Below are 12,232 nucleotides of genomic sequence, written 5' to 3' on the forward strand. Positions count from 1 at the left end.
GGCAAGTTGAGGAATTTCAATAACTGTGACAAGGGTGACTGATTTGTGAACTAGAAAAGGTTTGAATGTCAGAAAATTTACATTGCTCCTATCGAGGATTTTAAATGAATTTTTACCAAAAAAAAAAAAAAAAAAAAAAAGGCGAGCAAGAGAGTGAGCGAGAAGAAGTGTCCGGGAGTTTCATGCAGCAGGAGGAGAAACAATGTAGGTTTGGGAAATTTACAGTTTTACCTGAATGAAAGAGACTCCTATAAAGAGAGAGCGAGAAAAAGGAAGAGGGAGAGAGAAAGGAGAAAGAAAATAACAAAAAAGAGGCGAAACAACAACAACAAAAGTAGAAAGTTAAGAGTTCTCACCCACCTGCGTTTTGATGGGTGCAGAAAACAAGATTTATTTCAGAAACCTGATGGAGGGATAGAGTCAGCTACCCAGAGAAACCACGTCTGGTGTTTAAAAATAAAATCAAATGCACCGAGCACCTACTCTTGGAGAGCTTCAGTTTTAAACAAGCGGAAAACAACTTCAAAAGAAGCGAGTCCCTACAGGGCTCCTCTTTTCAAAGCCTAAAAAGTTGTTCAGTGATCTTAAAAATTCTGGATCACCAAGAAATCATCATTGCCATCATTACCAGAGTGCTGGAGAGAGAGGGACAGAGAGAGGAAAAGCAGGGGAGAAAATAACCCTAATAATAGGCAAAGATTTTTTTCTTTTCCTTAGCACATATACACACAAAAAGATGCGCTGGAAATATTTTCGTGAAAAAAAAAAAAAAAGGCTTTATATATTAAAAAAAAAAAAAAAAAAGTTGCTACTCCTGCAGCCCTGTTTGTCAGAAGGGATGTCAGGGCGCTCACAATACCTGCGATTGATGAGGCGGAGGGGCCAATCAGCGGCGGGAGGCGGCCGTGCGCGCCCTTCGTTGGCGGGGCCGGGGGGAGTTACGCGGGGAAGGGGGAGCCGCCGGCGGCCAATGAGCGCCCACGTCCGCCCGCACGTCGCTCCGCCCCCGGCTCCCATTCATCAAGGGGGGGGACGGTGTCGTCTTTTCAATTCATTTATCTGCAGGAATGATTGCCGCTATCAGTCTCGCGTTCACCGCCCGGCTGAGGAGGTGAAAGTTTCTCCCCAGGAAGATAAACCGCAAAAGACAATATTGTGCATGATTTGCGCCTTTTTTTGCAAAGCGAAAAAAAAAAAAGCCCCCCCCCCAAAAAAAATCGGGGAGAGTGTGGGGAAGCTCGAAGAGGACAGAGAAACAATCTCTCGGCCACTTTGCAACATTCCTATAGCCAAAAAAATCACTGAAGGAAGTTTCTTTTTTGTTTTGGTTTTTTTTTTTGCTGCCCGTGTTGATCTCTCTCCGTTATTGTTATTTGCAGGCAGTTTATTTTTGAGCCCACCCAACCCCCCCCCCTTCCCCACTTAAACCTCCCTGAAAAGTCAAAGCAGAGAGACAGTGAATATTTTTGGGGCACATTTTTATTATTATTTGCAACTGCGAAGATCTCTTCCCCCCTTCAGCACCAGCCTCTTTTTTTTTTTCGTCTTCCCCCTTTTTTTTTTTCTTCCCCCTGCGCTGATGCCGAAGGGGGTGTTTTTGATGTGGTTGCTTTCGTGGTGATCGTCGCTGACTTTCCAAAGAGGGTGTTTTCGCCGCCGCCGCCGCTGCTGCTGCTGCTTCTCTCCGCGTTGTGTGTGTGCGCGCGTGCTTTTTTTTTGGTTGCTGCATCGACGCTGGGAAGATGCTTCTGGATGCTGGACCGCAGTATCCCGCCATAGGAGTCACTACCTTCGGATCCTCTCGCCACCACTCCACGGCCGATGTCACGGACAGAGAAGTGGGGCTGGGGATCAACCCCTTCGCCGACGGCATGGGCGCCTTCAAAATCAACCCCAGCACCCACGAGCTAGCCTCGGCCGGCCAGACCGCCTTCACCTCGCAGGCGCCCGGCTACGCGGCGGCGGCCCTGGGGCACCACCACCACCCGACCCATGTCAGCTCCTACTCCAGCGCCGCCTTCAACTCCACCCGGGACTTTCTGTTCCGCAACCGCGGCTTCGGGGAGGCGGCGGCCGCCAGCGCCCAGCACAGCCTCTTCGCCTCAGCCGCCGGCAGCTTCGCCGGACCCCACGGACACACCGATGCCGCGGGACATATACTTTTCCCGGGGCTACACGAACAAGCCACCAGCCACGCTTCGCCAAACGTGGTGAACGGGCAGATGCGCCTGGGCTTCTCCGGAGACATGTACGGCAGACCCGACCAGTACGGCCAGGTCACCAGCCCCCGCTCCGAGCACTACGCCTCGACCCAGCTACACGGCTACGGCCACATGAACATGAACATGGCAGCACACCACGGGGCAGGGGCCTTCTTTCGTTACATGCGGCAGCCCATTAAACAGGAACTCATCTGTAAGTGGATTGAGCCCGAGCAATTGTCAAACCCCAAAAAGTCCTGCAACAAAACTTTCAGCACGATGCACGAGCTGGTGACTCATGTCACGGTGGAGCACGTTGGAGGACCCGAGCAGTCCAATCACATATGTTTCTGGGAAGAGTGTCCAAGAGAAGGGAAACCTTTCAAGGCCAAATATAAACTTGTAAATCACATCAGAGTCCACACAGGTGAAAAACCTTTCCCCTGCCCTTTCCCAGGCTGTGGCAAAGTGTTTGCCAGATCAGAGAATCTCAAAATACACAAAAGAACTCATACAGGTACGGTAACCTTCTCTGTAGCTTTTCTCTCTGCGAGTGGAAGCGCCGAGCGCCGGGGCCGGAGCGGGGCGCAGGGACGGGCCGGGGGGGCCGGGGCGCTGCTTGGCTGAGGGTCGGGCTGGCCGGGGGGGGGGGGGGGCGGGCGGCGCGGGGGTGTGTGTGTGTATGGTCCAGGGCCACTGATTTTTCCGGGAGAGGCCGTCTCGGAGCTCCGCGGCAAAACGAGCTCGGTCACAGCCACGCCAGCAGCAGCAACAAAAAGAAAATTATCCCTGCCGAGGCAGAGGGGGAGAAAGGCAGGGTTTGCTGCCGGGCTTGTTAGGGCGGGGGGCCGGGGGTGGTGGTGGGGGGAGAGGATCGCAGCAACCTGTCCTGTTTAAATTTATAGGTTTTAATTAATTGTTGTTCGGCAGTTTTGACTGTGGCACGATGAGAAATTGTGCTAAATATTGCTGGCAGCTCATCCGTCTCCCCTCTGCAATTCAGGGCTTGGTAAATATTTAATTCTGAGGAGCGATTTTAAATAAACCGAGCCCGGCGCGTTAGTGTGTTATTGTTGTGCGGAGGGCAGGCGCCGGGATCCCTGAGAACTTTTCCCCATCGCGGGAGGTGGGAAGGCAGCCGCCCCTGGCTGGGCGAGCTCTCCCCCCCGCTCCTACCCCCGGGCGCCGAAAGGCAGCGCCGCTTTCCCGAGCGCTTTTGCAAGAGGGTTTGTGGGGCTGCCCTGGCATTGTATTCCCCGGCCGGATAATTTTCAATATTGCAAGAAAATACGGGGGAGGGGGCAGGGTGGGTGGGAGCGTAAAATATCACGAGAATGAGCTATAAAAACGGAAACTAGACACTGAGGATCGTGTGTAAATACCACCACGCCTGCTCTCTCGCTCGGAGCGTTGCGAGGAGGGAGAGGTGCCCAGGGCTGGGGTTGCAAATGAAACTAGCCCTTCCAAAGGGGGAAAAGAAAAAAAAAAAAGTTATTTAGCTCCCCCCTCGTCCGAAATGGGCACTGAGTTGGGGTCGGAGGTGTGGAAAGAACAGAGAAGAGGAGCAAGGCTTTGGGATTTGAGCCTCGTTGAAGTTAGAAAGTTGCAAGTGTTTGAAATGGAGCCCTGGGCTCCCGTCCGGCGGTGCGATGGGGACAATGAGCGATCCGGCCGGCCCTGCTTAATCAGATCCGTTTCCCCCCCCCCTTCCCTCTGCAATAGGTGAAAAACCATTTAAGTGTGAGTTCGAGGGCTGTGACAGGCGCTTTGCAAACAGCAGCGACCGCAAAAAGCACATGCATGTGCACACTTCCGACAAGCCCTATCTCTGCAAAATGTGTGACAAGTCCTACACGCACCCCAGCTCCCTCAGAAAGCACATGAAGGTAAATGGAGGGCGCCCGCTGTGCGGGGCTCGGACGTCGCCTCGGGCCTGGCCGGGGGAAAGGGCTGCGGGGACGGTGGGCGGCAGCGCCCGGGCCGGGGGGCGGCGGCGCGGTGGTGCCTGCGGGCGGAGCGCGGCCCGGGGCCGGCCGGCTGCGCGGCTCCGCGCTGCTGCGGCCCGGCCCCGGCCCCGGAGTCCGCCCCGGGCCCGGCGGGCCGCGCCGCCCCCCGCCCGGCCGCGCTCGGCCACGGCCCCTCGGGCAGGGCCTTTTGTCGGTGCGTTTTACCCGGGGAGGGGAGGGGGGACAGTGCGAAGAGGCAGCCGGTGGGCGCTGCCCGGCCTTCCCCGCCGGGCCGGGCCGGGGCAGGGGGAGCGGCCGGGGCCGGCGGGGAGCCCCGCGGGGATGCCCGAGCCCGCGGCTCGGAGCTGGGTCCCGTTGTCTGGCGCGTCCCCAGCCGCAGGCGCCCGCCGCCAGGGCCTCCGTCCTCCGCCGCGCTCTATTTCTGCCCGGGTTTTCTCTTGCAGGTCCATGAATCATCCTCGCAGGGGTCCCAGCCTTCTCCTGCCGCCAGCTCAGGCTACGAGTCCTCCACCCCTCCAACCATCGTGTCTCCATCCACAGAAAACCAGACCGCCAGCTCCTTATCCCCTTCCTCCTCCGCAGTCCACCACACGTCCAGCCACAGCACGCTTACATCAAATTTTAACGAATGGTACGTCTAAAACGCTAAAACAAAACAACAAAAAACACACAAAACGAAACAAAACAAAAATACCCCAAGCGAGCAAACAAATACCCTATTTAAAGACTCCAAAAATAATGAACACGTTGAAGTCAGAATTTAAATGAGCAAACAAAAAAAATATGCTGCCAGTAGACCCAGGACTGAGTAAAATGAAGACTTCATTTTAATTTTTTTCCTTTCTTTCTTTTTTTCCTCTCTTTTATTTATCTTTTTTCTTTTTCTTTCTTTTTTTTTTTCTTTTTCCTTTTTTTTTTTTGACTGTTCTGCTCTGCTCTGTTCCAAGGCTTGGTAGGCGAAGGGGTTAGTAGAATGCATAAGAAGACAAGGTTACCAGGGCAAATGCCAACTGTATAGGGCTTTACTGGAAACCACTGATTAGAGATCTCCAACTGCATGTCTGCTCGGGCAGCGGCCTTCCCCCCCATCCCCTCTTGTAAATACAGAATTATTAGCTTCAAAAACAAAACAACAAAAAAATGTACTGTTTGATTTTGTAAATAGTTATATCGCAAGTTGAATAAGGGGATATGTGGATTTGTGGTCTTTGCATATATGTGGGGGGAGGGGCGGGCGGGCGGGAGCGACGGCGGGGGGGGGGCGGAGGTGGGGGGGGCAGAGGGAAGCGGTAGAAATTCAACTATTTGTACTGAATGGCAAGAATGTTCTAGTAAATGTGTACCAAAATGTGAATTACTTTGTATTATTACAGTCTAAACGTCGATCTAACAGAATATTATTGGTATTAATGTGCTTTTTTGTATAAAGTGCAACATTTTGTCCCAAAGTCCAGTCTAAGTAGTGCAGTAAAATGTTGTTACACGTCCTGTCAAGAAATTCGTATAGTGAAAGCCTGGATCTGCGTGTCAAACTGTTACATTTGTTTATGTAAAGTGATATTAAAAAAAAAAAAAGATATAAACTATATCTGTCCGTTGCTTTTGGCAAATACAAGAACATAATGTATATAAATCCTAATTTCCATATTTATCCGCATGTAAAGGTCCGGTTATACATGTTACAAGATATTCAATATTTATGGCTAGAAGAATTGGTATGTAAAATTTAGTTTACAGAACTGTTTGGTAACATTTCGTACCTTATTAAAGATTCTTAAATCCCACGAATTGTGGTAGGAATTCTTATTCACTAAGTCAACCTGCTGCAACTCCAACTAGCTTTAGGATATTAGAATAAAACTGTCCCAGTTTTTCACTGCTTTCCATTATGTCATCACTAAAGCAGCGAAGGTGATATAAATGTGATAAATGAAAGGATCCCTGCTGGCATTACTATAGTGTGTAATTAGTATTTATATCAAAATTTATGAAACAAATTTTCGGCCGCAGTATAATTTAAATGACCTTTGCAGACATAGAATAACAACCATAAAAATAACAGAAATAGATTGCATATGCTACATAAATATTAATGTGGGGAATTGTTTCACGAGAAGTGCTGCACTCCAACACTGCCCATGAATCTGCATAGACTGGGTCCCTAAATTAAATTAATTCGGATAACATATATTAGAAGATTTAAAACAGAGGAGATTTTGGTTGCTATTTTAATTTAAGGCATTTATGACCATAACTAATTCTCAGACCGTGGATTCATGACTTTCCTTGGGCCTTTTACTCCAAGAAGTACAGCACTGTTTCACGAAGGCCGTTGTTGTTGTTGGGTGTGTTTTTTTGGTTTGTTTTTGGGTTTTTTCTTTTTCTTTTTTTTTCTTCCTTTTTTTTTGTTGATATTCCTTAAAACGTGATGTTAATTTAAATCAATTACTTCTTATGTTATGTTATTATTATTACTATAATTTTGCCAGTGTTAATAGCTTTCTAAAAAATAAATCTAGGGGATAAGAATTATTTTATGTAATTTGATTATCTTTCTATCTCTTTTATTTATTTCTCATTTACTTAAGAAATTCGTTCCATTGGCTGGCGTTGATACAGTAAATTTGTAAATGAGAAGACAATATAAAAAATCTAAATTACTTGTGCTTAATGACTGTAGCAGAACGCCTTTTCTCTAAATCAGATTGTCTTCCTTGCAGTTTAGTTTGATAGATTTGCAAGCTGTACTGCTTCCACTAACTTAGCTACGGTTGTTGGAACTGTTGGGCTTTGTTCCTGGTTGTAGCTTGCATGATCGCCCCATTAAGCAGACAACATATCAACAGACAACACAAATCATGAGGTTGGCTAAAGCTGCTAGGGCTTGTGATATGTCATAGAGTGAATTGCACAAACTGACCTTCCAGTAGACCAAGATGACACTTTAACAGCTTCTTTAAAGAAATATTATGTGTACAGCGAGTCAATAGCCATATTAACCGCTCGGGGGGGGGAGGGGGTGCCGGAGAAGCCGCTCTCTGCTCATATCCATGCGGGCGCTCCGCAGCTCCGGCTGTAACCCACCCAGAGCACAGCCCGCCTGTCTCACAGCAAAAACCCGCAACTATTTTTTCTTTGTCCGTAACGTTTGGGGATCTCCCTCGGAGGTTTTTCACGACCCCAAACCACCCCCCATTCCCCCCCCCCCCCAAAAAAAAAAAAAAAAAAAGAAAAGTTTGCCTTGCTCAGATGAAACCCCTCTCCTGCCAGCTCGGCACCGCCGCCTGCTCCCTGCAGCACCCGTGGGAAGGCTTCGCTTTAACTTTACTTTCTACAAAATGTTATTATTATAAGGCTAATATCAGTTTCCAAAGAAAAGAGCGCCACCTTGCAGGGTTTGGCGAGATAGAAAAAGTTGGAGCCCGGTGGGACCCAGGCAGAAAGTGTTGGTACTTGAGGAAATATAACCCACCGGGCGATAGAGCCGGGGGAAAAAATGTTTCGTGCGCCGAAAATGTTACTCTCTGCGGATCTTTCAGGTTAACTATGCTGCCGACTTGACCGGGCAGCGGTTGTAAAACAAACAGCGTCAGCGTGGCTGAAAAAAACACCCCAAAACAAAAACCCCGTAGAGATAGTCTGAGCCATCCCACTGTAAAATAAATCCAGAGAAACGTGGTGGGGGTGATAGATTTTGAAGACGCGTATTGCAAGTTTCTTTGAACTTGTGTAAAGTCCCTAGTGGTCGCTTAACACAGATCTGTTACTTGTGTGTATTGGAGCACTTGCTTAATGAGTATTCTTTTAAACTTTTGGTCTGAGGTTTGTTTGAGCGTCCTACAGCAGAAAGAAGGATTTTAGTGGTGGTGGTGCTGCTGCTGCTGTTGGTTTTTAAGCTGGGCGGGGGCGAACGGTGCAATCCTGGTTGATCGCCATCCCGTATATGTTCTGAATTAGCGACGATCACTGGGGCTGGAGTTACTAATGGTGAATTCAAGTCCACACCATGCTTGTGCTGTTCGCTTGGCTCTGGATAGGGGAGCAGTGCTTTGAAACCCCCGGCAGAGCGACGGGTGTTTTTTGCAGGCAGAAGGAGGGGTATTTTTGGAGGCAGAGAGTTGTGAGGCGTCTCTCGGCTGTTTCCGCGCTGTTTCAGTCCCTAAATCCAACTTTCCCCCTCGCAAGGCGCCCTTTGCGGCTTCACTCGCGAAGGCTTGCGGGCAGAAACGCGAACCCCGGCTCTCCAGCCTCGACGGGGGCCATGATTTTCTTTTTCACGCCTGGCTCTTGAGATGCTGTCGGGGTATTTTTCCTGCGTGGGTTATTAGGTTTCGAAGAAGGCGGGGGCTTCCTGCGCGGGGTCGCGTCGAGCCCACGGCAGGCTCCGCGGTGCCTCTTTCGTGGCATCCCCAGCGCTGGGGCCCGCCGTCTGCCAGCCGCAGGCTCCAGCGCCCGCGGAGCCTCCCGCCGCCCAGGGGGAGCTTTGGCGAGCCCCGCAGCAACACGGCAGCCCCGCGGGAGGGTGCAGGAGGCTGGCGGGAGGGTGCGTGGGGCTGCCCGTGCTGTCCCTTCTCGGGTGAGGTGCCCGCGGGGCGCACGCAGCGGCCCCTGGCAGTGCTTGTGCTGTTTGCGCGCAGAAAGTTAAATGCAAAACAATAATCGGGCGCTTCCATTCCCCCCTCGAAGGACTCGCCTTTCAGGTCACTTTAATGGCTTGTGAATGATCGCTTGAATTTTTTAAAAGGCGCGTCCTATGAAGACAAAGTTAGCTTCTTTAAAGCAGACACGGTTTGAAATGGGGACACACGCTCCGCGCTGGCCTCGACTGCTCACCGCCCTTGTTTTAGCCGTAAGGAAGCAGCAGTCCCTGCACCGATGCACGCAACATAGGGGCTTTTATTTACTGCTTTTCTGGCCCCGCTGGTAAACGGCTCCGACTTTGTGAGTTTTCCCACGTCCAGAGCGCTTGTTCCTTTCGGAGCAACTTCTGAACGGAGCGAGAGGCGAGCCCGGCGGCGGGCCAGTGCCGGCGGGCGCGCAGGGAGCCCCGCAGAGCGCCCGGGTCGGCGGGAGCCCCGGCACGGAGCCGGAGCCCCGCCGCACAGCCCACCTGCAGCGGGCGGGCCGGGGAAGGAGCCCCCCCGGGAAAGGCTGCCGGCGCAGGGCAGGGTATTGCGAGTGACCCGCTGCTGAAAGGGCCGGTGCGCGCTCTCCCGCTGGAGCACGGCGGGGAAGGGATTTGTCAGCGGTGTCCCCGCGACGGAGGCTGCATCGGTGGCTAGACACCCCGTGTGTCCCCGTTATTAAATGTACCTGTGTGTGGGTGCACGTGTGTGCACCCCGTCCGCGCTCGCGGAGCACCCGTGTGCCCGCGGTGGAAGCGCCCGCCGCCCCGCGCACACGTGCGCGCTCTGCACCTCGAAAGCAAGGATCGGTCCCCGCGGCGTTCCTGCGGGAAATCAGAGGGTTTTCCCCTAAATGTGGCGGTTCCCTCCCGAGGCGGGGTATGCTGCCGGGGAGAGGCCGGGGAGCGCTGGGAGGCCCGGCCGGGGCCCGGCGCAGCCCGGCCCGAGGAGCAGCTCCGTCCCACCCGCCCTCCGCGCCTGGCCGCGGGCCGCCACCGCGGGGGTGTGGGGGACCCGGTGGCGGGGAAAGACACCCTCTGTTTTGTGGGTATAATCCGCAGGACGCACCGTCACCGCCACAGATGTACACACACTCACCGGAGTCACCGTTTGCGTTACTGGTTTCATTACAAACACATACGTGTATATAAATATACGTACACACCTCTTTATCTATGTCTGCACGTATAGAAAGAGCAGTGTTTCTAGAAAGGCACATATTCGTGTGTTTGCATGGAGGTGTATTTTTGAAGGCTCACGTAACCTCTATTATTTCGTGCAAGCGCCTGTGCACAATGGATGGCGCCTATAACAACCCGGGTGTATTTTCCAAATTCACCCGGCCAGGCCGGTAACCGGGGCTCCTGTTTCGGACCAGGCGCGGGACAGATTTCTTCAACTTGCTGAAGGTACCAAGGTGGTTCCGTTTCCTCGCGAAGAGGCTGCGTTTTAGGGTGCATTGTTTATTCAAAATGGCCAAGGTTTTTATTTGGTATCAAATTAATTTTTTTTCGCTGCTGAACTCTATGGGTCAGATTCGGTTCATCTTCGATAACGAGAAACACGATCTTGTGAAGCGGAGGGGCTATTTTTATCATGCAGCTGGAAGCTGTCATCAATTCGTAACATTTATTTCGGCTTTAGAACGATAGTATAAAATAGCATGAAGTTTCCAGATGACGCCCCTACTGCAGACAGGATTTTTCAAGTATAATAAATCAAATTAATTACCTTTTAGATATATACGATCATACTACCTCTGTATGAAACTGCTATTAAAAAAATGCTCCGTGTGTGCATCGGTGATTGTGCATGTGTTTACACCACGGACCCGCGGGCGGGGTGGGCTGCCTGGGGGTGCCTGCAGTGGGGCAGGGCACACGGGCAGCGCCCCAGCCCACGGCCACCCGTGCCCGCCCGCCAGGCGTGGGCAAGGCTGGGCTTAGCGTGACTCTGGAAGTTGCCTGTCTGCGCGGGTCAGGGCTCTGCCATCCTTTCGGATCTCTCCCGCTCCCCAAATCCTGTGAAGGGCACGGCCAAGGGCTGAAGGCAAAATAAAAGGGGAAAAAAAGCCCCGCACCAGCAAGCCGCCCCCCGCCCCCCACCCGGGACATGTGTTTTGTGTTTGATATCGCCTCTTTCGGGGGGAGGCCGGGGGCGGCGGGTAGGTGCGGGGCGGCCCGGCTGGGGACGGTTCCTAGAAGTCGCGGCGGTGCGCGGAGGCGGTGGGGGTGTGTGTATGTATGTGTGTGTGTATGTGTGCGTATGTGTGAGTGTGTGTGAGTGTGTGCGTGAGCGTGCGCGCCCGCCGCGCGCCCCGGCGGCAGCCCCGGAGGCGCATGCGCGCCCGCGGCCCGGCTCCACGTGCTGTTGAATATTTATGACTCTCACCGCCTCCCCGCCGCCCGCTGAAGGTACCCGCGCCCGCCTCCGCGCCCGCGCAGGGGAACGCTGCCGCCGCACGTGCTGCCCGCCCGCCCCGCGCCCGCCGCACCCCGGCCCGGCCCGCCCGGGGCTGCTGCCGCCGCGCCGCCCCCTGCGCGCATCGCTGCGCCCGGCAGGGCACTTTCCCCCTGCCCTGTCCTGCCCTGCCCGGCATGTTGGGCACCGCCACCTCCTCAATTTAACTTTAGCACATCACCAGCCCCCTCCGCGCAGCAGTTCCCGGCTCCGGTGCCCGCCGGCCGAGCAGCTTTTCGAGGGCTTATGTGGCAAAACGCAACGGGCGCAGTCGCCAGAAAAGTATGGTCTCGGGGGAAGGGAGAAAGGTTCTCGTAATAGATTCCTTTCTGCCTCGCTCCTCTTAGTAAAATCTCATTATACTGTGTGGCCCATCATATTTTATTGCTGATTTATCGGCATCGCATGATAGATCCGAGGAACAAACGCAGGATCTTGGCATTTATTCCGTTTGTAGGCTGCAGGGTTTTTTTTAAACAAACTAATAATTCCCAGCACTCATTGTTCGGCGGCACAAAGTGATTTTAAAGCCTTTTGTACGGTGGCAAAATTACATCCCGTGTTATCAGAAATGTGCTTCTCAATCTTGCTAATGAGGTGGGTTTTTCTTTCCCTCCAGAGCCCGGCGGGCAGCGGGCAGGACGGAGGCAGGAGCCCTCGGGGCCCGCCTGGGGCTCCCGGGCACACCTGGGTGCCTTGCTCGGCGCAGCCCGGCCCAGCAGAAGTTCGCAGAAGGGCCCTCCCGGGTGGAGCGAGGCTGCCTGGAAATCGCCCGGCCGCAATTTCCTCTCCGCAGCCTCTCTCCTTCTCCCCAACCCGCCACAGCCCACCCCTCTCCATCGCCGCCTCTCTCCGTGCCCGGCGCTACGGATAAGCGCGCCCATCGGTGTGTGCGCGGGGGCCGGGCTGTGAAAGCCTCCCCGACCGACACCTTGAGTGCCTGTGCCCCCCTCCCCGCCTGGCTGAGGCTCCCTGCGCG

The 12,232-nt window shown here is 53.2% G+C and overlaps 1 protein-coding gene across 1 annotated transcript; it reads left to right on the plus strand.

Moving 5' to 3' along the window:
* Positions 1–1,067: 1,067 nt before the first annotated feature.
* Positions 1,068–5,956, plus strand: LOC119157068 (zinc finger protein ZIC 1). Its single transcript, XM_037407605.1, has 3 exons — positions 1,068–2,718; positions 3,924–4,087; positions 4,612–5,956. Exons 1-3 carry the CDS (start codon positions 1,743–1,745, stop codon positions 4,807–4,809), a joined length of 1,338 nt encoding a protein of 445 aa, XP_037263502.1. The 5' UTR covers positions 1,068–1,742; the 3' UTR covers positions 4,810–5,956.
* Positions 5,957–12,232: the final 6,276 nt, after the last annotated feature.

Source organism: Falco rusticolus, chromosome 13 (genome assembly GCF_015220075.1).
Source record: "Falco rusticolus isolate bFalRus1 chromosome 13, bFalRus1.pri, whole genome shotgun sequence".
In the NCBI taxonomy this organism is placed as follows: domain Eukaryota; kingdom Metazoa; phylum Chordata; class Aves; order Falconiformes; family Falconidae; genus Falco; species Falco rusticolus.